Source organism: Echiichthys vipera (genome assembly GCF_963691815.1).
Source record: "Echiichthys vipera genome assembly, chromosome: 14".
Classification (NCBI taxonomy): Eukaryota; Metazoa; Chordata; class Actinopteri; order Perciformes; family Trachinidae; genus Echiichthys; species Echiichthys vipera.
Genome location: NC_139839.1, coordinates 21,276,003 through 21,300,703, shown reverse-complemented (window position 1 = coordinate 21,300,703; position 24,701 = coordinate 21,276,003). Strand labels below are relative to the sequence as shown.

Genomic DNA, 24,701 nt, shown 5'->3' with positions numbered 1-24,701 from the left:
CCGGTGTCCAATTCTTATAATGGGAAAACTATTTCTTGGCCAGGAGCAGTGACTTCCTGGATTCTGGCTGGTTGCCTGGGAACCTCAGAATCACAAGACTGAAGGAAGAAGTACAGGAGTCCCCGAAAATAGCTTTAGAAGTGTTGGGAGGCGAATTTTGTTATCATAAGCCAGAGTCAGGACATCTGTTTCCAACCCCTCCAGCATTTGTGCTAAGCTAAGCTAAACAGACGGCACCAGCTTCATATTTACTGTGCAGACAGAAGAGTGGTATCGATCTTCTTATATCTAGGCAAGAAAGTGAATAAGCAGATTTCCCAAAATGTCAAACCACCTTGTAACCAACAGCTTGTCAGTGAGCTTTATACAAATAACTCCCTTTTACTTTTAAGACAATCCTGTGTTGTGATCATTCCTTTCCATTACTTTAACCTGTATGAATTTAAGTAGGCCTATAATCTGAGGTCTCACCAGTTCCCTTTGCTCAGACTCCCAACTAAACTGCAGCTCCCCTGGGGCTCATCTAACACCACAGACCTGAACCACAGACAGAATCTTTACCCAAAAGGTCTGACCCCAGATCCCACAGAACCTCTTAATGTGGACTGCTTCTTCATGCAAAGGAGACACACTCAAACAACAACATATAAATTACACAATTCTCTGTTTGCATACTTTACCAGAAGCACAGAGACAGAATACCATGGGTCCAGTCTGAGGTAAACCACTAATCTACATGATTCAAATCTAATGTGATGCTGGAGCAAGAGTCTACAGTGGAAATAACTCCTTTATCAGTACTGTGGTTCTTTATATTTTCCTGTTTTGCCCCTGCCTGCAAAATGTAATGCTGCAGCAGACTTTGGGGTTATAGGCGTTAGCTCCCTTAAGTCAGTTCTGATATCTACAACACCACTTAGACAAGTCAGTTTACTTTAAGTCTGGTCCTGAGCCAAACTTAGGTAGGGTCTCTTTTGTTTCTCAATGTCCGCTCCAAATGGAGAAGCTGGCTTGTCACAGCAGGAGGAAACAACAGCCAGAAATCACACAAGATTGCTGATCAACTGTAAACATGGGTTCTGCAGGACAGTGAATGAGGCTGTGCTAAAGTATTGATCAGCTGTGCCCTTTCTTCTGTCAATACATTTGAAAGAAGAGCAGTTCAATTTTGGATGGCGATTGCTAAAAAGCTGATATTACAAGTGTGGAAAACAGACTCTGTGCCTTGTTATAACTCATGGTCAGGAGAATTGTCAAACACTGAGATTCTACAATGAAGACAGAGGGGATACGTTTGATCAAACATGGGACCCAGTACTGAATTACCTTAAAAATGTGAGCTCATAGACACTGCCTATTGCACAAAGCCTCACAGTGCCAGTAAAAGTCTACTGACCTATTTATTTAACTATTGTTAACATATTTTTTTTCTTCTGTGATCTTATATTCTGTCTCTAGTTGACACAAATTTTATGACCATGATGTATTGTTGTAATGCACGATGTGCTGTGTTCCTTACTGTTCTTTTTTTCTCTTTGTGGAAAATCAATCACACAGTCTGTGTACACTGAGGTGATCAGAGTCAAATGCAACACGTGCATTTGTTGATAAACAATTATTCCATTTTTCATTGAATTGATACTGTCATCTGTAGAGATTTGTAGTTACCTGCTGTCAGGCCCTCTGCCACACTATAAATGAATGAGCTCTACTTGTTCTGCTGTGCTATTCCATCTTATTCGATTTGTTAAAGTAGTCATGTTGATGTGTTTATATTTCTTGTTTTATCCCGAGTTATAAAATCAGTGGTGGTGTTGACATTATGGTTACCTGCAGAAGAGGAGTCGTCGTGGTCGGAGCTCAGGTACCCATCACTCCTCCTGTCAGGGGTGCTGCACCCGGAGCCGCGCGAGGCTCTGCGGTAAACCTGCGGGAAGGATGGGGACAGCCTGCCGTCGTCGCCGGAGTCAAAGTCCTTGCTGTGGCGGAAAAGCCGCCGGGTGTCCCGGTGGGCGCTGGACGTCCTCTGGTTGTCCCTGCCGACGCTCTTTGGTGCCAACAAGTTATTCCTGATGAAATTCAGATTCAGCTCCCCATCCTCGTATTCTCGGTCGCTGCCCACCTCGTTATCATTCGGCTGAGAGGCTCCAGTCGGGGCCGGGTCCACTCTCTGAAAGCTGGGTTTCCGTGGCGGGACAGGGATGGGGACGGGCTTACCTGTCTTGCCGCTGAACCTGCTTCGCTCCCGCCCGAAGGAGCTCATGAAACCCGCCGTGTTACCTGCCGCGTGGGGTTTCACGCCTGCAGAGTCGGACACCCTGGCCCTCTGCCCGTCCCCCTCATCCTCCCGCCGCTGCGGTTTCCTAATAATCCCCGTCTTAGACAAGGCGAACGTGTCAGCGTTAAAGTTCTCATCTTTACCTTCAAACCTTTCCGGGTCGTTTCTCTTCTGTCGAGCCACGGTGGTCTGCAGGTAAATCACCTTGAATTTCTCCTCCGCCAAAGCCTTCTGGAGCCTCTTCAGGTTGGCTTTACTCGCCTCCAGCTCAGACTCGATGTCCTCCACGGACTTCAAGTCCATTTTGGGCACTTTTCCGTCGGGAAATTCATTCCTCCAGTGTTTCGCAAATTCCTCCTGCTCCCACATTTCGATGTTCAAATCGGGCTTTACGCAAACACCAGCCTGGTAACAGTCAGAGAGAAATGTTCCGTGTCTTCACCGACAGTTATGTACCCGCCTCTCCTAATAAAAAAACTGTCTGTCGCTATTAACTGAGCCGCTGTCTGATCATCCTCCAGCTCCCACACACACACATACACACACACACAGCGGGCGGACGTGTGCACAGTGAGTGTGAGTGATGCGGATAACAAGTTTTGCCACTGCGCTGAAAAGTTTCGAGACTTCCTGTATTGTGACGTGCTGCCTTCAAGTGCTGCTCGGAAAAGTGGGGTCTATATAGTTTTAATGGCAATTCAATCAAATCAGTTCAGCATACCTACCTTTCAGATTAAAAGCACGTGTATGGTTAATAACAATAATAAAAATAACAATAAAAATAGTCCCTGTTGCTTCAACATTCATCAACCACCGAGCTTACTTTGCCAACAGGTTTCTGTGGTCCGTTGCTTGGACCGAGTGAGAGGGTCTATGGTCGTGCATGATGATAGTGTATGAAAGTAATTACACAACATGTTTTATCATCCGTTCAGACTGCTAATATATCCAGATAAAATGTCTAATATCTGTTGAGCACCACAGAATTCTCCCCATCATGCGCAGCAGTAAAAAAAATAATACCGACAGCATTTGAATGCGACAAGCAAGTGAGGTGGAGGCAGTTGAATAGATGCAGTTCATCACTCTTCGACACTGATAGTGCGAATTAAAAACTCACTTTTATTTCTTTTCTTCAAAGAATCATTGGCCCATGTTCATACATGTCATATGAAAATGATGGATTCTTTCTTTTGTATGCATAAAAGGACACAGTTTCTACTGTATCACTCATTGTTGGTATTGCAGGTTCACTGGTGACACATTGCAGAGTGACTTTTTTTTGTCCCATCAGGACATTTTTGACATGAATATCATAATATCCAGACCAGGGAACAGGCAAAGCTGTAACACATGCTCTAAGTGCCACAGAAAGACAACAGGAAACCCTGGTTTATAAACCCTGTGTTTTGGGTTTACTCAAGTCCATTTGTGATTCACTTCTTTCATCTCACTTATTGTCTTAACATCATGGACAGGCAGTTCCAGTACATACCAGTAGTGATTTTTTAACTTCTAATATAACCAAACAGGCATGTACTGTTCACCTGACACCAGTATCCTCGCCTCCAGCGAAGTTTGACATAAAGAAAGGAAAAAGCTCTTAGTGCCTTTGTGGTTATCAGGCTATTTGCTATCAGGCCCCAAAGAAAACACTCTACTGGCACCACAAACCCACAAGCACAGGACAGTGCTTTTTACATGCATTTGTGCACATATCAGATATAAGCACATGTCATAACTCACAGCAAACACACCCTCATTCTCCGGCTTGTTTTCATTCATGCTGTTTTATCACTGCAGAATAATCTTTGGGGAGAAATGTGACCCTCGCTCAGCCTTTTCCAACCCCTTGGTTTTTGGTGCTCCAGACAGATTCGATGAACAGATATAATGAACATGAACATTTTTAAAGTCATCGATGGAAAGAACTGTTATACCTTACCCTTGAAAACGTTTGATCATAGAGATTTTCATGAATGATGATTACAGAAAGGACTGAACATAAAACCCAGTCACCTTCATCTCAACAGGATGCGAACAGTTGCGTCCGGATACAAACTTGGTGAGCAGCCAAGCAACAGAATTCCAGTAAAACAGAGTTGTAATGCTTTACAACAGAGGACAAAGTTACCACTATGGCAGAGAACTATAGAGGAGGGTGGAGGCAGAGATGGATGCCTGGTATTTTCAAGTGCCTGTTTGGATCGCTGCCTAGTACTGAAAGATCATTTTCCTAAAAGCTTTCAGTAGCCAGGAGGAATCGTCGATCAGCACTCGCTGCACGCCTGAGAGCCCTGATTGGGTTACTGTAATGAATAGATGAGAAAGGCTACGACCAGCCGGGAGTCATGAAACTGAAATACTAATCACAACCCTGACATGACATAGCAGGAAATGTAGGGATTTCCTGGTTAATCTACAAGTGTTCACTATAAGTCACCTGGAATGCAGAAGTACTGTATGTCCAAAGATAATGACACGACTGGGGGAATGGTAGGGCTACGCACAAAGAGTTGGCAGACAGCATTCTTTACATCCATGGGTGAATTATGTGTCAACGGGCCCCTAGGCACAGATGTGCAAAAGGCCCCACCATCTTTCCACCATTGGAGCAAGACAGACTTTGTGATGCTTTTGTCTCTTTTTTTATTCTCTTTGTAGTCGTTACATGTCTCGTTTTGGGCCTCCTTGTGGTCTTTAAAGTCTCCTTGTGGTCTTTAAAGTCTCTTTGTGGTCTTTTATGTGTCCCTGGGATCATTTTATATCTCATGTGGTCATTTTGTGTCTCCTTGTGGTTGTCTTAAGTGTCATTGTGGTGGTTTTGTGTCTCCTTGTGGTTGTTCCGTGTCTCCTTCTGGTTGTTCTGGGTCTCCTTCTGGTTGTTTTGTGTCTCCTTGTGGTCGTTTTGTGTCTCCTTGTGGTTGTTTTGTGTCTCATTGTGGTCGATCTGTGTCTCCTTGTGGTCATTATGTGTCTCCTTGTGGTCATTTTGTGTCTCCTTGTGGTCATTTTGTTTCTCCTTGTGCTTGTTCTATATCTCCTTGTGGTTTTTTTAAGTGTCCTTGTGGTTGTTTTGTGTCACCTTGTGGTTGTTTTGTGTATCCATGTGGTCATTTTGTATCTCCTTGTTGTTGTTTTGAGTCTCCTTGTGGTAATTGTGTATCTTTGGGGTTGTTTTAAGTCTCCTTGTGGTAATTCTGTGTGTCGTTGGGGTTGTTTTGTGTCTCTTTGTTGTCATTGTGTGTTTTTGTGGTGGTTTTGTTTCTTTGTAGTAATTTTGCATCTCTGATTGCCACATGTCTCTTCAAGTTACATTTTGCAGGTGAAGGCCTGAGGGCCCCTGACACCTTGGGCCCTTGAGTCTGTGCCTGGTAGGCCTGTTCAGTAATTCATTCATGTTAACATCTCATTAGTTAAGTGCTTTCATTGGTCAAACAACATACTCACCACTGTTGTGATCCAAGCATACAGGTAGTGTACAAAAGAATGCAGCAAACATTATTCTGCTAAATGTGTGTGCGGGTATTACACTGATATACACACACATTAAATGACACCCCTAGCATAACGTACTTTATGTTTTTGCTCATGCTGATGTCATCCAACCGTTCACCAAGACTGAACATATCTCCAAATGTTTTGCCACACCTCTCCACCTACTTCACTCCCACTCACTTCCAGATGTCCTGGAGTTTGGCTGTTTGTTTTTTTTAATTAATTGCGGTGAATAAGGTGCAACCAATAGTGTGAGGCAAACAATAATAGGGTGAAACACATGAACAAAATCTTGTTACGCCGTTATTGTAGCCTTTACTGTGTACTCTGAAAAGGATGTGTCATTATAAACACATCTGTCTTCTATAAACACATAACATGTTATCTGCAATATACTTTTTAAGGGATCAGAAACTTTTTTAATGTACAGTGTTGTTATAATTCAATGTCAGAAATGAATTGTGACAAAGAAGACACAGCTTTACTAAAAATTGTCACATTTTTCCAATGCTCAAATACATATCTATTTATTGAGAATATTAATATCTATTATATATATTAAGTAGTTAAGAATACTCCTAAATGTATCTATTTATTTACTCCCTTTTGGCTCCATACAGAGTTTCAATATGTATATTCTTCCAAATATATGACACAAAATGATTGTGCATGTATATTTGAATATAAGTGATGTTTCTGCTGTGAGTATTACAGTCAAGATTCAAAATGGGTGTAGTATATTTGAGTTCTGCGGTTCTGGGACAAAGAAAGTACATTCCTCGAATGGCTGGCTACAATAAAATGACATGCACTGCACACTGGTGACAGGCTAACAAGATCCAGCTCTGTCAGTCTGCAACTGGTTACTCCAGTATCATCTATGCTGCAGAAGAGTATAGTGGAGAGGACTTCTATCAGAGGGTATGTGATGCCCTCTTGTGGCCGCAGGTGCTACCCTACAGTACATGACAAAACAAGCAGGACGAGTTAAAGCAACACAACATGCTACAAACAATACAGCACAGTATAGCATAGTACTCTATTTATTGGTTGGATGATTTCCACAGGACTTTAAGGACAGTAAACATCACTAATCATATAAATGGTGCTAAAAAATATTGCTACTTGAATAATGAATTACAGTAAGCACCACAGTGATACACTTTGACACAACAAAGACGGAAACACATTAGAAAGTACATCTGTTTTCCACGATTCAAGTCTTAGACATCACTTAAAACCAAACATACAGTACGAGTATATCAAAATAGACACAAATATATTATTATAAAACATGTTTTCAAACTGCATCCCATTTGTTTTAGGAAACAGAACATAAATCGTTTCTTATCAAAATAATATCTTGTTATCCAACACATATAATCTACAAATTCCACTCCAAATTTGTTGTGCAATTTTTCTTAAATCTCTATTAAGGCAATTATAGGACAGCACCACAGAGGCAACCACTGGAGTCACAGGTAGTATCAAAGGCCACAAACACCCTCCCAAAGATGTTACAAATATATTTTCAGAAGAAGACAAACAACTACAGTTTTGAGTCAAAAGTTGCAGGTTATGATCCAAAATGGCCGTCCTGAGCAGTAGTAGGAGTGTTGTATAATGATTCATAAGCCATCAATGATTAGGCCTGGCCTTTAATATTATAAAAACTTAGTTGATTTAATGTAAATATATTTTTAAATAACAACAGTATCATAAATACTTACCACAGCAATATACCAGTCTTCAGATCAAAGACTTTCACAGTGACTCTTTGCAAAGTCTCCACAAATGTTCTTTGCATAGTTAATAGAGTTGTTTTTTTTGATAGTAAATGCATAGAAAACTAAATCAGTGTGTAAAAGGTGGTATCTAGTCATTATTTGAGGAAAGTCTGTCGTTTGCTAACAGAACCAAGTGCAAAATCTATACACAGATCGTTTTTACGGCCAACGCAAATACATGATCGCTGTTAGCCTCACAAACCAGTTTTCATACTTTTCTGATGGCACTCGCTACCAAGGTTTCTCGCCTGGTGGTCACAAATGCCTGTTGTTTTTCGTAATAGGCTGCCTCATTAATAAAAGTGGGATAGACGGTGCCCGAGCCTTGGTAGCGGATGGTCTTTCCATCAAATGTTTGGAACATAGGGTCACCGGGGTTCAGTGGTTCCCAGTCACAGTCCTGAAACAACAAGGAACAAATAACCACAGGGAAATTAACTCACAGTCAAACTAAAATAACATATTCTCACATTGACCAAAGATGTCTTATTTCCTCTTTCATAAGAACTCATATTTACACGTTCAATAGGTCAGATATGTGGGCAGTGAAGGCAGCCGTAACTCAAATTATTCTAATTTGTACCTGTAGATTGGGGTGCACCATGGCAATGATGTTTCCATTGGCATCTCTGGGGTAATCAATCCTCTCCGAGACTCTGAAAACCTCCACTGTACAGGGAGGGAACTCCATGCCTGGAGCACACAGAAAACAACATCCCCAATAATGTAAGCATCCTGGAAAAATCCTGTATTCCAAAAACTATGGAGGACATTGATGGAAAATGCATCTTAATAATGTTTAAAGCCACACTCGGTCATTTCACAACAGCAGGGAAAGAAAAAAAGAAATTAAGGAAAAACTGAAATAGACCATTTCAATTCTCAAGAAGAGAAAGGGGGAAAATGCAAATGATCCCGTTCTTGGCCCATCCCAGCTGAGAATACAATTGTCTCAATGATGCCCTGGATAAAAACCTCCCTTCATGTGAACATTAGTACCATTTTTATCCAAGCAATCTAAAGTTATCTGACCCTCATTAAATGCAGTCTACAAGGAGAGAAATACATTATGTGTATGGATTTGAAGTGTAGATATTAACGGTTGGGATAAGAAAACAAAGAGATATCTTCTTCCATATCAATTTCCAATCAAGACCTGAGTTAGAAGACGGAATATCACTATACACATGCAAGACAATGGCTTGCGAGTGAGTTATAACTAAAATTAATCTATCCATGGGTTCCTATATTCCCTGGCCATGGGACAACAAAATTGCAAATAAAAAAAGGACGCGTTCCCTGGAAGATTATCGTTTGCTTTTAGGTCCTGAAATAAGGGAAGATCTGAATTCTCAGAAATCTCAGCTATGGATGCTACTACTGCTCCACAGAGGAAATTGGGCTGAGAGAGTTTTAAACACTGTATTATGGTCACGTAGCTCTCTGCAGGGCATGTTGAAGAGGTCAGTTACGCCTCATACAAGAAACTTTGTTGGTGCTGGTACACTTGGTGGAACAAAAACTCTCAGTACTTTCAGGTATTTTGAAATAAAGAGCACAATCAATAACAGCTGCTAGTTACCTAGTTTGGCCGTACTTGGCTGCTAACATCAGCAAGATAACGTCCAATGATAATGCTAACATGCTAATTCTAATGAGCTATAATGTTATGCTGCCATGTTCACAATGTAAGTGAAGCATGTCAACATTTGCTTACACCAAAATACAGCTGATGTGTGTTTAATTAGACCAAAATATTTGACTTATTAAACATTTGATTTGAGGAAATGTCAGGGGATGGCTGAAGAATGTCTGTATTAAATGTTGTCGTAATCCGCCCAGTAGACGTACGTCACAGGATAGTTGAAACCTGCTGCTGCCGCAAGCGAAAAAGACAGAGGATCGCCAAAAATCTTTGGGATTTATGATCTGGGCACCATGATGTTAGAATGACTTATAAAAACGACATGTTAATAATTAAATAAACAGTAACAGTAACAGGGTGCGACACACAGTGTATAAAGGAGCTCAGACTTTATTTTCTGTTTTCTTAAACAATGCTACGCACATCGTGTATTCCAATTATTATTATTTTATTGTAAAGAGCTTTTTTTCATTCTATTCTGTTTGTATTTTTGCCCTTTGTAATTATAACTCAAATCCCTTTTCCCTGTTGCTTTTTTGACTACTGAGCTACTATTGTGATAGGGGTGGGATCATTAAAGTTATTATCTTAATGTCCTTTTTGTTGGGACACTGATTCAGATTTTCTACAGAAGTAATGTAAAATATTTAAAACCAATAATCAAGCATATACAAATGATCTATGAGGTTGTTGCTGAGCAATATTAAAGTATCTGTACATTTAATCTCATACTCTATACAGCTACATTATAGTACTTTAGTGAAGGCTGTTCAACAAGTAGCTGGAAGGTGCCACGCAGTGCCAAAGTGGTCTTATTCAGTCTCAGGAACTAAACAGGATGTGCATGTGTGGTCTTTGGCAGAGCCTGGACATTCAGTAGGTAAATGCTCGAATGAACTGCTTCACCAAGTGAGTACCTTTAAGACCACTGAGCTGTATTGGTATTCAAGTGGCAGCACAAAGCAAAAAGGACAAATGTTCCAACAGTTTTCCCACTCAATCTAAGTCATTGTTGTTCTACAGAGAGAGCCATTTTCAACTGTAACAACAGTTCAGTCTCTTACAGCTAAACGACTTGTTTCTTCATGCTGCTTAGCTTCGAAGCGCAGGAACACCGATTCATCACTGTGCCTGAGCATTCATCAGCACCAGCGCGGCCCCACGACAGAAGATTACCACACCATTGGCAGCCAGACTCTAACAACAAGCAGGCCATTCAACAGCAGGCCGGGCAGGGGAAACCAACAGACTGCAACTCACACTTGGCACGGACCGCTTGTTTACGTAAAAGAGGAAGGCAAGGTCGCCTTGCACCTAAACCAGTTTTCCGTGCCTAAGGGAAGAAAAGGGCCAGAACGGTGGCATGATGATGCAGATGCAGATAAATCTAGTGTAGGTACATCTGGATGAATCAGACTGGTCCCCATGGGTGTTTTGTCACAAAAGGTTTCTCATCAAGATGATGCTGACAAGCAGGAAGGCCGACAGTAAACAACTTATTTGTCTATTACATAACACATGTGAATCATAGTTTTAATCATCCTCAGGGCAGAATTCTAACTTTAAGAATCATGTTGGCTACAAACTCAATTGGTTTGGAATAATCCTTGAAAAATCTTATGCAACATAAATGTGGTGTGTTACAGCTTAAAATTCTAAGCTGCTCTGGTATGTTGGCCCTTACCTTCGTTAAACATTTCGATGAAGTCCAGGGCATGTTTCAGTATTACCCTCATACCTTCAAAGATGTTACTCCTCAAAACCCCTTGAGGCTGTGGACCCACTTCCAGACCTGCCATCAAGCATTCAGAAGACACATATGCAAACGTTCAAGGTCCAATATCAGTCTCATTTTCAGGTTGATACTTGTATTTCTGGTTTTTACTAGAACATGTTCACATGTTTTAATGTTAAAAAACACATTATCCTTCTCATACAGTCTGTCTGAATATAACTGTATTCACCCTCTGTCTGAAACATTCTGTTTTAGCGCCTGTCTCTTTAAGCCCCACTCCTGAAAAAGCCCAGTCTGCTGCTCTCTAATTGGTCCACATTTCTGGGCCTCCGCATCTACTGCTCTCTATCATTGCAGCCAGTGAATGACTGTAACTATAACTGTATTTTCTACCCATATATAATATAGCTGTGACATCACAACCGTACAGAAGTCCTGATGTCTCGTTTAAAGGTACAGTTTCTGAATACGGGCTGTGTGCATTTCTCTGTGGATTGGGTGCTCTGATACTTTCACAGTTTTATTTAGCACTTCGATCTGCTTTATAATAAAAAAAAAACTCCACCAAAATCTCACTTTTCACGATATGGGGCCTTTAAACCCTTATTTACAAACTGAATGGCTGTCTTGAGAATATCTTAATTGTCCATTGTCCCGACCCCCGAAAACTTTGGCCGGACTTGAGAGACTCACCAACAGGGTGCTTGGCAACAGAGCGTGAAGTGGAATATTTCAAAAGAGGATGTTCATTCAGCAGGACAAGACAACTGGCTGGAGCGAGGGCTTTCTGCAACACAAAAGCAAGGTCTCAACTGTAGAGAAAAACATACCATAACACAGTCACACACTACATGTCAGCCAGCTGTCTTATTAAGCACTCCTAACCGTGCGCTTCAAGGCTCGGCTCAGAACGGAAAACTAAACCTGCACCCACTCACGTCAGAGCAAATACAGTCAGTACAATGACCAACACGCAAACACAACGAGCATGTGCATGAATCAAGTCTAAGCCGTCTGTCTCGGCAAAGTAAAAGCACAAAATCATTTTCAGAACTAACAGCGTTGTAATCCTTGTCTCCATCATTAACATTGTGGGCCATCATCATTAGACTGAGAAGTTCAACTATGATCTCCTTTGTTGAATACCCAAAGTCAATTACGGTCTGTTATTTCAGAACAAAAGGCCATTGCTATGGGCAGAGTTCTGTTCATTGACTCTAAAGGAGCATTTTTAAATAAATAAAATAATCACAAAACCTTTTCCAGCTGTGTAATAATCTTAATAATGCAGAGAGAGCGGGTCATTATTGCAAATTAAACTCTGCTTCGAGACTGGGTTCTAATTCGCAACAATGACCAGCTTGCTCTACATTATGCCCTACTAAGCTGTCGTTGGCTCACATTATAACAGATTGTTCTTATTTTCTTTGACTCGGGTCTCCGAATCAATGGGGAGCTGAGATTCCTCCATCCAAGTTAAAAACATCTTCCTCTATTCCTTGCTCTTTCCGTCCCTGGTGTTGCTCTACATGCCTTTGTTTTGTGTTGAAGACCCAGTTCTATAAATTCTAAACTGGTAAGCAAGCTCATGTAATGTCAGCTATGTAAGGTTTGACATTAATTGTTCTAATGTGCTTAAAAACAAATGATGATTTAAGTTGGTTTTAATACTATCTGGAGTGGTGGTTTTTTTTGGTTATATATGAAAGAAAATAAGAAGGCGACACAAAACTGAAAACTTTTTGGATGGTTGATCCTTTACATGTCTTTGTCTAACACGTAAAGGTAAACTGATGGTCAAATTATCTACATAGGTTAACTGAACCTCTCCACCGAGACCTTTTGGTAAAACATTGACTTAAGGACACACAATGATGTGGAAAATAGACGTGGGAAGAAACCAGGGATCAGCAGTCTTTCTTTCATTCTGAAGTTCAAGCCTCCTAACATACTGCATACTGCACTGTGTGTGCCATAAAACACATGGCAGGAGGAAGTGCTCAGAGCAGCTAATATACTGCACACTGACAAGTTTCAAAATGAAAAATGAGCTCTTCAAGGCCGTCACCTTGATGTAGTTCATCATCTGCAGATTAAAGTGGTCTTTGGAGCTCTCAAGGATCAGAGTGCAGCCCATGTTGGACGTCGTGTTGTGGAGGTCAAAGATAACGTCGTAGGCATCTGGGCTTCCTTTGGGTCCGAACACCCTGTTGATCTCCTGGGCTCTCTGCACCTCGTAGGGCAGGTTGTCTCCTCCCGGGGCACTACACACACACACACACACACACACACACACACACACACACACACACACACACACACACACACACACACACACACACACACACACACACACACACACACACACACACACACACACACACACACACACACACACACACACACACACACACACACACACACACACACACACACACACACACACACATGGAAAGATGCCAACACATTTAGAGCAGCTTATCAGACAATTTTGCTGAAAGGAACATTAAGTGATGTAGCAGGTTAATGAGTGTCTACTTGTCCTCTATGCCCTGTGTGTCTCTGTTGGCCGCAGTGAAAAGAAACTCTTTGATTAACAAGTTAACACTGTGAGAACAACATCAAGAAAACAGATTCCGCGTCGAACATATGGTTTGGATTTGCTTCAGTCGTTCACATGTGGATAACAGGAAACCATTAATAACTGCAAGTGATATATTGAGAAGGACCATGATTCACCCTAATATGCTAATGGAGACAGCCACGGTTGCCATTAAGCCTGTTGGAATACAAAAGCTGGATTCAGCAGGACAGTGGCTTCCCTTTACTTTTGTGAGCAATGAGAAGAAATTAAAGCCACTTCCTCCAAGCCTTGAATGTCTGCTCTTGAGGATCCTAATTGTGTGAACTTGCCCCCCCTCAGGCAGACACTGTAAATGCTCTGATCAGAGAATGACAGCTTCCCTTTTATTCTCTTAGCTCTTTTAAAGCATTTCAGAACAACCACTGCTCTAGGACATTCTCCAAACTACTGTAGAATAGCACCTCTGCTGTGCATATTGTCTCGCCTCCCTCACATCTGCTCTTTAGACCCCATTTTCAGCAAATATCTGGTATTGTCTGGACTGTCAGGACATTAGTACACAAGCACAGTGTGAACTACAGCTGATAAAGTGATCTCCACTGAGAGGACACACAGGTAGTAAATGTGAGTAAAAGCTGCTGTCAAGTCTATTTAAGTTGAAGAAAAAGACACCATGTGCTGTTTTTAGAAAGAGTCTCCGAGGGGGTTAATCTTCTTATATGTTGCCTTGAGAGAGGCCAAACTGTAAGTGCAGAGAAGATCTCTAAAGATCATTTAAAATGTGCAGGATGAGACGGAAACAAACACCACCCATACGGTATGATCTGAGCTTTTCATGTCATTTTAGAAATTAAAAGTTACATTTTTAAAAAAAGGAAACATTACGTCAGAAAATATCACAAGGAAACTATAGGCACAGTATAAGAATTGTGTAATAATAATACTATGAAGCACATATTGTCAGTCTATACTCACAAGACACAATATGACAATATTTCCATACCAGGGAAATCAGAATAAAAAAGCCAACATAGGAATATGATGGTCATTAAGTCTACAGCCATTACAACTTCCCCAGTAGGGACCACAGATACACTACAATAACCTTGGGAATGTTATTATAGTGGGATACCATGTTGTTATCCAACCACATCGGTCAATAGGCTGGTGTGTGTGTGTGTGTGTGTGTGTGTGTGTGTGTGTGTGTGTGTGTGTTCATGCACGCTGACCATATGAGCCAGGGTTTGCGTAAGACTTCATCTTCCGCTGTGATGCACACGAAGAGTGGCGAATAAAAAAAAATCGTCTTAAATCATTTGCAGCTAGGTCACGTTTCGCTCACGTTTTTCCCGCAGGCTGACAGTCGGCTCAAGTCCGGGAGGAGGGGACACGCTGCTCGGCTGTTATTGCCGTGGGGAGCAGGGGAGGGAGGGGGGTTTAGACAAGGGTGGCTGATGGTAAACACAGACACACACACTACCTGAGCTAATAACAATTTGATGGGAAATGTCCACCGTGTTATTGTAGGGACTCATAGAAGAAGACTGTCAGTTCTATTTCACAAAGCGTCCTATAATTTGGTGTTTACCCTCCGATCCAACCACTCTGTTTTCATCCTATTGTGTTAACCTGACGGTCTCCAAGCAGCCATCAGTTCCCCTTAGAGAACACACACACACACACACACGCACACTCTCACAGACACACACACACATCAATAATGTTGCATCATAGCGCTGTCATTACATTTCCCAACACAATTTCCACAAACAGTAGAGGAGATCTTCAACGACCCAACAGTGGATCACAGTTTCATTGTAGTCGCAACAAACAGTCCCAACGAGAAAACGTACACAAGAGCATTCGGATCATGTCCCAATTGACAGTATAGGTATGAACGTGCCCATGTCTTTGTTTTGTTTTTCTAATCAGACTGAGCTCAAACCCTACTCAGTAAAATCACACGGGGGTATGTTGTTAAATGTGAGTGTGTTTCGTGGATCCGAGCCATGAAAAACTTTCCATTCAACACGTATGACAGCACACACGAACGACAACAACAACAACAACCCAGACCCAGCAGCGAGCCTGTCCGCGGCGGCGCGCTGCTGTGTTTACCTGAGGTTTTCCGGGGTGAAGGCTCGGTTCAGGTCCGTGTCCACGTATCTGCTGCACTTCTCCACAGCCTTTGGGTTGGTGATGAACGGTTTGGTCTCGACGCCTTTCCGCTGGATCTCGGCGCTATTCTTCACCCACAGGTTCACGAGCGTCACGCCGGACATCTCGTTGCCGTGCGTCCCCCCGAAAATAGCGACTCTCCTGGCCTCGTGAAAACACGCGCCGTTGCCGTGGGTAGAAGACATGTCCGGGCGGTGAAAGTGTGCAGGGTCTGGATGGAGACGCGCTGGTGGAGCACAGGGGAAACTTTCCGGCCGGAGCCTCGCAGCCTCACTGTTTAAATGCCTGCTGTGGCTGCGCGCTTACGTAACGTGCCCGCTGGCTTGTTGTGCTCAGTCACCGAAGCTAAAACGCGCTGAGTTGTGCGCGACATCTCGAGTTGCAGGCGAAACTCTAGTTAACGAGGTCCCCCCCTTTGTTTACATGTCACTGCCAAACTCACGGGGAGGATTCACTGTTCGTTTCCGGCGACGTTCTTCCAAAATAAAATGTAATTAAAACAAGGTTTCCATATTTCACCATTGACAGGTGGTCTGTTAAGCAAGACTTGTTGGGATACATTCCTTCCGGCTAAGGACTTCAAAATAAAACCATTTGACATGTTTAGGAAATACAAAATGTCATGTGGAAATACACAACACAGGTGTAAATGTCTGTAGTTCTCTGCAGCTGTCTATTTGAACTCGGTTTAATACGTATTCTGTTCCATGCGAGCTGTCTTTGAGCTCGACACAATGTAGCATACAAAATATTGAAGCTATGACGTAAATATTATATGGGAACCCTTCATTTTTCTTAAACAGACAATATTGTTCTCTCCTTTATGTACAACCTATTTTGGTGTTTGCTGTTGCTTGCATTTTGTTCTTTCTTTGTTGTTGTGATAATGCCATTTGAAAATGATTAATACAATTACATTACATAACATTACTGGAAAAGGAGGGAGAATTAAATTACATTTGCATTTTTCTTTACACAAAATCTGTTCCACAATATGTTCGTCAACATAATTCTGCTTTATGTGCTATGAGGTTTTCAGTAAAGCAAAACTGATAGAGAGGGGAGTCATTCCTGTTATTACATGTATAGCATTTAGAAATACTAAATAGGAAGTCAATCATTTTAAAAACCTGGTAACATCTGACCTCTGAAAAACAGAAAATATAAACACAAATAGTTTCCAGAGAGCGTACCTACTTTCTTGAAAATGTTTAACCTAATGCAGTGGCACTGCATTACCTATTAACATGAATGAATGGTCCTGACTGACAGTGCACCAATATCACTCAGACTATCAGATCATTTGCGATAAAGGTGCACATGTTGCTGCAGGACAGAGTCATGGAAAACATTTAAACCTTAATCCCTATTATATATATATTTATTGTAAATTGTTCTATTTAAATTGTCTCTTGGACTTAAAAATGAATGAGCATTTGACTTAACCATGAATTATTTCAAACAATCAAATGAAAAGATTGACCACTAAAGGTGCAGGAACAGGGGAAAATACTCAAAACGGCACAAGGATATATTAAGCTACAACTTTACCCAACTGTTAAAAAAGTGAATACGCCGAATGCCCATTATGGCAGGTGGCAGGCTGGGCGTTCAGATTTACATCTACCTGTCAGGTTGGTTGAAAATGAGATTAAATTATAAATTGATAATAATGTGGTTTTAATCTACAAGCTTGTGACATTTGTCCTCAGAATATTGCTGTGTTCATATTCAGTAGCTTGTATTTTGAAAAAAAGAGTAATAATCATGGTTTGTTCTGGTGTTTTCTTATTTTTCCAGTGGAACTCAACACCAAAAAGGTTAAGAACTTTGTCAGTAAAATGCTTTGATACAAAACAAATTCAATTTGAACTTAAACTCCATCTGAAAAAGATTGCGCTTTGTTAGCTGCAGTCTGCAAGGAATTCCTCGTTTGGATTATGAAGTCTCCGCTTTACATTCTTGTGCTTGTTTTCCGTGATATGATATATTTTACCCAGGGAAGTCTCGGATATGTCGGATATGCGTCCTGGGGTAGTGTATTTCATTTTTTTCTTCTTTTTCACATCTCTCATATCATTTAATCTCAGTTCTCCAGGTGCCTCTGAAGATGCTGAAGCGTGTTCAACCGTGCTCTGTGTTTCCCTGTATGTTTGGTCAGAAATAGTACTGCCATCATGACTGTGGCCTTGTTTACGTTTTTTCCTGTGTGAAACAGAGCGACAGGTATTCGGTGGAGATTTGACTGATTCCACATCCTCACTGGCAGCTGGTGGCCCCTCTTGTACCACGTGGATTGGCTCTTTTCTGCACTTTTTCTTCTTCTTTTTTGACGCCACAGCCTCCTCACTTGGAGAAAGTCCCGCGTCAGCAGCACTTTCCAGTCTTTCCATGCGGACCACCGACTCACTTTCGCTTCCCGTGCGTTTCTTTTTTCTTTTCACCCCGGTGTCAGTGGATTCAGACAAAGCACTCCCGCATGTTTTGTGTGGTTCTTCAAAGGCCTGCTCGCGATCTTTTTCCACACTGTCCTGCATTACAGACATCTTCCTCTTTTTTTTCTTCTTCGTGACCCCGTCATTAAGTTCACTGAAATCACCGGTGCTGACACTGGGTTTTTCTGCCCCGCAGACAGACTGTGAGGGAGATTTGTGTTCCCCGTTTGTCTGAGCGCCGTTTTCCTCTGCATCAGCAACGAGGAAGGATGAGGTCCTCTTTTTTTCCTTTCCCCACAGAGAGCCTGAATCACTGCTGTTCGCTTCTGTACCGTCGGATATATTCTGGCTAAATAATTCACTCATTTTCTTTTTCTTCTTCTTCTTAGTCACTGGTTCAGCATTTGGGTCTTTAAGGCCCTCATTTGTTTTCTGGGTCTTATCTACATTTTCAACCGTTTCATTTTCTTCACCAGTGTAAGCGATCACGCCCCCCTCAACAAGAGTTTTCTTCTTTTTTATTGACATCCCTGAACCTTCAGCCAAAGTTACAGAATTATCTAAGCAAAAGCTCAGGCCTACACCCTCGTCTACATCTTGAGTGGCATCGTTAGAGGATGACTGTCGCTGCTTTTTGCTCTTTTTCCTTTTCGAGTAACTGGATTCTAATGTTTCGTGAGGAGCTGCAGCATTTTCTAAACTACTTCCTGATTCTTCAAACTGTTTTGTTGACACTGGTGGTACATCTAATGTCCTATTCGATACCTCCTCTTCTTCACACTCCTGTGTAATTACAACCCCCTCTTTTTTCTTTTTCTTCTTTTTCTTCTTTCTCTGTATCTCTTCATCTTCGTGTAGAGGTTCAGCAACTGTGCTGGACTGTAACTGCTCGCCATCCTCACTTGTTCTTTTCTTCTTTCTCTTCTTCTTCTTCTTCTCATTGCCACCGTCCTCCTCGTTACAGCTCACTGAAAACGCAGACGCCTCCACTCTCGCATCAGATTCCAAGTCTCCTTGCGCTTCCTGTGCAGCGTTTTCTGCTGCTGACTTATCCTTTTTTCTCCTCTTTTTCTTTTGTTTTGAATCAGGATTGTCTCTATCCTCGTGTCCCAGTTCGTTGTCACCCAGTGTCGAGTTCTCCATCGCATTTGTTTCATTCAATTCCAGCTCATCACTAGACCGCGTAGCCGGAGCCTCTGCCATAGTATCCCTAGAGAGGCTGGGGGCCTCTTCTACCTCCACATTCACAGATGTTGAGGCATGCAGACCCTCTGCCTCATCCCGACTCTGGCCCTTTCCTTCTTCTACACTGTTTCCGTTGTCTTTCTTCTGCTTTACCTTGGTATCACTGCATATGCTGTCATTGTTAGTGTCCCTTATAGGGTCTGAGAGACTGTGGAGGAAATTTTGGCTTTCAGATCCGTCCCCTGCCTGTCCTGTGAGGAAAGGAGCTTCTGTGTGGAAAACATCCATTCTAGGCTCCATTACGGTTGTGGAGGCTTCTCTGCCCGTTTGTGTGGATTGCTTTCTCTGTATCATTCGCTGCTCACAAACTGTAGCATGATTGTAGTTGCACAGCTCTACCTCAGTTCCCATCTGCGATAGAACTTTCACTGGTGGTACATCTAAAGTCCTATTCGATACCTCCTCTTCTTCACACTCCTGTGTAATTACAACTCCCTCTTTTTTCTTTTTCTTCTTCTTCTTTCTCTGTATCTCTTTATCTTCTTGTAGAGGTTCGGCAACTGTGCTGGACTGTAACTGCTCGCCATCCTCACTTGTTCTTTTCTTTTTCTTCTTCTTCTTTCCACCGTCCTCCTCGTTACAGCTCACTGAAAACGCAGACGCCTCCACTCTCGCATCAGATTCCAAGTCTCCTTGCGCTTCCTGTGCAGCGTTTTCTGCTGCTGACTTATCCTTTTTTCTCCTCTTTTTCCTTTGTTTTGAATCAGGATTGTCTCTATCCTTGTGTCCCAGTTCATTATCACCCAGTGTCGAGTTCTCCATCGCATTTTTTTCATTCAATTCCAGCTCATCACTAGACCGCGTAGCCGGAGCCTCTGCCATATTATCCCTAGAGAGGCTGGGGGCCTCTTCTACCTCCACGTTCAAAGAGGTTGAGGCATGCAGACCCTCTGGCTCATCCCGACTCTGGCCCTTTCCTTCTTCTACACTGTTTCCATTGTCTTTCTTCTGCTTTACCTTGGTTTCACTGCATACGCTGTCATTGTTAGTGTCACTTATAGAGTCTGAGAGACTGTGGAGGAGATTTTGGCTTTCCGATCCGTCCCCTGCCTGCCCCGTGGGGAAAGGAGCTTCTGTGTGGAAAACATCCATTCTAGGCTGCGTTACGGTTGTGGATCCTTCTCTGACCATTTGCGTGGATTGCTTTCTGTGTATTGTACGCGGCTCACAAACTGTAGCATGATTGTCGTTGCACAGCTCTACCTCACTTCCTAGCTGCGATAGAAATTTCTCGTTTCCTCGGGTCTTTGCTGCTTCAGTTTCGGCCAGAAAGTTCCTCTGGACCAGAACTCTACAAGAAGAACCTCCTTCATCAGAGCTCTTTGAATCTGCAGACACTGGTATGGTGTTCATTTTTAGTCCTTTGGATGTTTCTTGTCCGGCATTTCTAACTTTCAACCTCCTCTTTTGTTTTAACCGGTTGCACGAGGTTTGTTGGCCCTTTGCTTTTGGCAGTGCCAAAAAACGTGCCCTCTCCTGTAAGACGACATGCAGATTAAAGCCAAGCTCAAAAACAAAAAGTGGTATGAGAAGCAAGATTGTAACAGCCTGCTCACCACCACTTTGATGTCTTCATCTGCTGGCCTATCATCGTCGTCATCATAGTCATCCCTGTAACAAAACAGACGTGTTTTATCATCAATCACACTTTATTTGCATTGCACAATTGACAAGCAGATAATAACAGTAAAACAATAAGGGAGACTAATGCCAACAAAAATGATGAAACAATAATAAAACCTATACAATAGAAAAGATTCAAAGAAAATTAAGTTAGAGGCAGTAAAATGTCTGAGAAGACAATGAAATCAAGTGTATAGAGTATTCTAATGAAAGAGGTTAAAGGGGGAACAGGACATAATGTCAATCTTACAATCTCCCTTTAAAATCATATTCTAATTTTTCATATTCGAATATTACATTTTTTAACACACAAACCTGGCCTATTATTATTATTATTATTATTATTATTATTATTATTATTATTATTATGTACCTATCCACTCTCAGCATGTGATTATTATGCGTTCTATCCACTAGAGGGCATCTCAACATTATATTTGAAATCACCAACAGGCCTGCTATGTAATAATTTAACTTGGGCATGGGATGAAAAAAGTTAACAACTTCTCACAACATTTTCAGTCTAAGGGGAGGAGGAGATAAGCAAAAAGAGGTAATGTTAATTCTTGTCTGCTTCAGCCTTGGTTCCTCTGACTCTAGATTAGTGATAGACCGATACATCGGACAACCGATAATATTGATATTTTTCCCCAGCCATTATTTACAGACAGGCGTCCACAGGCAGCTCTGTGTTGCTTTTTTTAAAGTTCAATGAATGTTCCTTTTAAATCTTTTTTAAATCATTTGTAATCATCATTGTGTCATTTTTATGATGAAAATTGAGGGAGCATTAGTAGTATCTGCTCCAAATATCGGTTCCAGGAAATCAGCGGTCCGTACCGGTCATGATGATGAAAATAAATCGACCGGCCGTAAAAAATCCATATCAGTTGATCCCTACTCTAGATCAGCTAACGTTAGCTTACTAGGATGTTATTATGTTATCATGTGATCTCTGGTTGCTCAGTGTCGAATTATAATTCATTCGTATCCTTGCATATTGCGCAGCTAACCATATCTTTGTTTATTTACCATTTACTTTCAGTAACTACAATCTACCCATCTCTGGTGTTTACTTATCTTTATGCCATTTCCGACAGTGAAATTTGGATTCACAAACCTGCTATTATTCATCAGATGTGACAAAAGCCTTTAGGGAAGTCTTTTGGGAGACTGATTTTGCTTTTCTTTAAAACCAAAGGAGCTTTATTCTACTGTAGAGTTCTCAGTTCTGAAACAGGAAATGTTTCCATATACTCAGAATATTCCCCTGGCTGCTCTCGGTGTCATCTGTAATATCCTTCACAGTTTATTGTCTACAGAGCAGACAATAAACTGCTCCGTAGACGTCTAGTGACGTCATTTTACTCGATGACGTCACTAATTTGATTTTTATTACTCTAAATTTGGGATTTGGAAGGGAGTTGTTCATGTTTACTCATATTTGTGGATTGGCTTAGACCACAGTAATAACATGAATACATTTTGAGTATGGGCGTAGTTCCCCTTTAAAGAGGCAGGTTTTTGATTTAAAATATCAACAATTTGCCTCCTGATGACACCGCCAAAGGACTGACATGTACAGATTAAAAGGTAGTGGCCCTAAAATTGATCCCTGGGGAATCCCACAAGTTATGTTATTCTCTGCCTAAAAGATAAGAGGCTGAATTGTAACAGTCTGGCTGATGTGTTCCTTATATTATTTAAAGAATTCTAAAGAATTTTGTGATCGACTGTATCAAAAGCGCAGAGATCGGGTAGCACCAAAACCAAAAGTTAAATGACATCTAGATTTATCAGAATCTCAACTGATTTTCTGGGAGCTGTCCCTGTGCTATTTAACTTGAAAACCAGACTGACACATACTTCTAAATGATTGTTTAAGTTCAGAAAACTATTTAACGGTATGTTCATCCGATTCCTCTAAAACTGTACTTAAAATTTGGGAGGATGGCGATTAGTCAGTTATTGGATGTTGGTCGATCTAGGCTACTTTAAAAGTATACACATGTACCTTCCAATAAGCATGATCATTCCTTGAAATAGACTTACTCTGACAAGGGAGATATGCATTCCCCATCCATGTCCACTGTTGGTAAAGATGACTCCAGATCCTGTTTTTGACAGTCCTGCTGCAGCTCTCTGACACATTTAAAGAAGCCCCCCATTACATAATTCTGTAAAAAAGGGAAAACCTTTAGCACTAAAGAACATTTGCAAAGCACTGGTTACAGTTAACAGCCTGAAAACAAATGAGATGGTTGGGTAATCCTCACATGAAGGCTTTTGTTGTGGACAGGCAACAGAGCGCCTCCGAGCTTAACATTTTGCTCTGTGAGGAAAGGGAAACGGTATTTTGGCAGCGTGTATTTCTTTTTCCTCCTCTTTGGAACAGAGTCTCCATGTGAAGAGGATGATCCACTGTCTTCTCCACTTTCCTCGAGCTCTCTGGGAGATGTAGGGGCTGACCTCAGGCTGTAGTGACGTCGCCTTCCTGATCTCGCAGCCTCAGGTACCGGCTTCTGAGTTATGAACAGACTGTCCCCCGAGTCACTGCAGAGACACAATTACACGTTCAGAAAGTCAAACCGGAGCATGTTCAGGCTGAAGCTGTATCATCACTGTGGCATTACCTTTCTGGGTCATCGGTTACATTGTTGTATCCCACGGAAGACTCGAGATAGCGCGATATTTTCTCCACGTAGTCTGGAGGGTTTGTGTCCAGGACAATGTGGCACGACTCCGCTGATATAACCCCGGCAATGTCAACAGCTGAAGTCCGAGTTAGAGAACTATACATTGTGAAGCTTAGCTACTGGAGGTCTTCACTGGCAGGAAATTGTTACGAGAAACCTACATTTTCAAAGTAAAAAAGACACTCTAAACGCGTTGTACTCGATTAAAGGTCGGCTTTAGGTGCATACGAATTATTATTAACTAAAATATGACCTAATATCGTATAACAACGTGTAGCTGCATCAAAACAAGGTAAAAAACAACAACAAAAAGTACACAACACGTGTGGTGCTGCGACAACCAGGAAGTACCATAAACGTGACGAATTACCTTCTGACCAATCACCAAAGAGGAGGCAGAACTCGCTCAAAGACGCGATAGGGTTCACTCTTTCTACTTCCGTTTTCGCCTGCAGCGACTCTTCATGAATATCATTTATATTCCTCGCAATAAATACGAGTTGTTCTCAGTGACGGAATACGTATTTGATGTTTTACTCAAATACAGGTAGTGATACCACAGTGTTACAAAAATACACCATAACAAGTAAAAGCAACGTATTCACTATCGTTCTCAAGTAAAAATACAGAAGTATTAGCATCAGAGTACTATTTAAGCTTCCCTACACTCCCAAAACTTTACTGCAAATTAATTGATAATAATAATAACAATAAGAATAATAATTTATTATTATTATTATTATTATTATTATTATTATTATTATTATTATTATTATTATTATTTTAATCATTATTAATTATTTAAGAATTTAAATATCAACACATCCCCAGGTTCTCCTCGTTAAAACATATTTAACATTACTGATGAAGAAAATATATTGAGTTAGATTTAGGCAGTTGTCGTAATAACTGCTTGGTCAGGCGAGGAAGCACTATGTGGGAAAGGAACCATCTTGTTAGTATTTACTCTTTGGTTGGTCTTCAACTGTACAGTACA

General features: G+C 41.4%; 3 protein-coding genes across 4 annotated transcripts in view; all 3 read right to left on the bottom strand.

The window, feature by feature from the left end:
- The window catches only part of abr (ABR activator of RhoGEF and GTPase), a 135,082-nt gene extending 132,284 nt beyond the window's left edge, over window positions 1-2,798 (bottom strand). For both annotated transcript variants that reach the window (XM_083927026.1, XM_083927027.1), the window contains exon 1: window positions 1,831-2,798. In XM_083927026.1, the coding sequence (XP_083783152.1) occupies window positions 1,831-2,647 (817 nt within the window). In that variant the 5' untranslated portion in view covers window positions 2,648-2,798. The remainder of the gene's footprint in view (window positions 1-1,830) is intronic.
- Window positions 2,799-6,827: 4,029 nt separating this feature from the next.
- aspa (aspartoacylase) lies at window positions 6,828-16,137 on the bottom strand. The gene is made up of 6 exons (XM_083926508.1): window positions 15,646-16,137; window positions 13,012-13,207; window positions 11,637-11,730; window positions 10,893-11,000; window positions 8,147-8,256; window positions 6,828-7,963 (listed from the first exon to the last, which is right to left on the bottom strand). Exons 1-6 carry the CDS (start codon window positions 15,888-15,890, stop codon window positions 7,772-7,774), a joined length of 945 nt encoding a protein of 314 aa, XP_083782634.1. The 5' UTR covers window positions 15,891-16,137; the 3' UTR covers window positions 6,828-7,771.
- Window positions 16,138-17,510: 1,373 nt separating this feature from the next.
- LOC310956229 (uncharacterized protein) lies at window positions 17,511-23,999 on the bottom strand. Its single transcript, XM_083926396.1, has 5 exons — window positions 23,642-23,999; window positions 23,285-23,561; window positions 23,061-23,185; window positions 20,942-20,996; window positions 17,511-20,861 (listed from the first exon to the last, which is right to left on the bottom strand). The coding sequence occupies exons 1-5, from the start codon at window positions 23,806-23,808 to the stop codon at window positions 17,610-17,612; spliced, it is 3,876 nt and encodes a 1,291-aa protein (XP_083782522.1). The 5' UTR covers window positions 23,809-23,999; the 3' UTR covers window positions 17,511-17,609.
- Window positions 24,000-24,701: the final 702 nt, after the last annotated feature.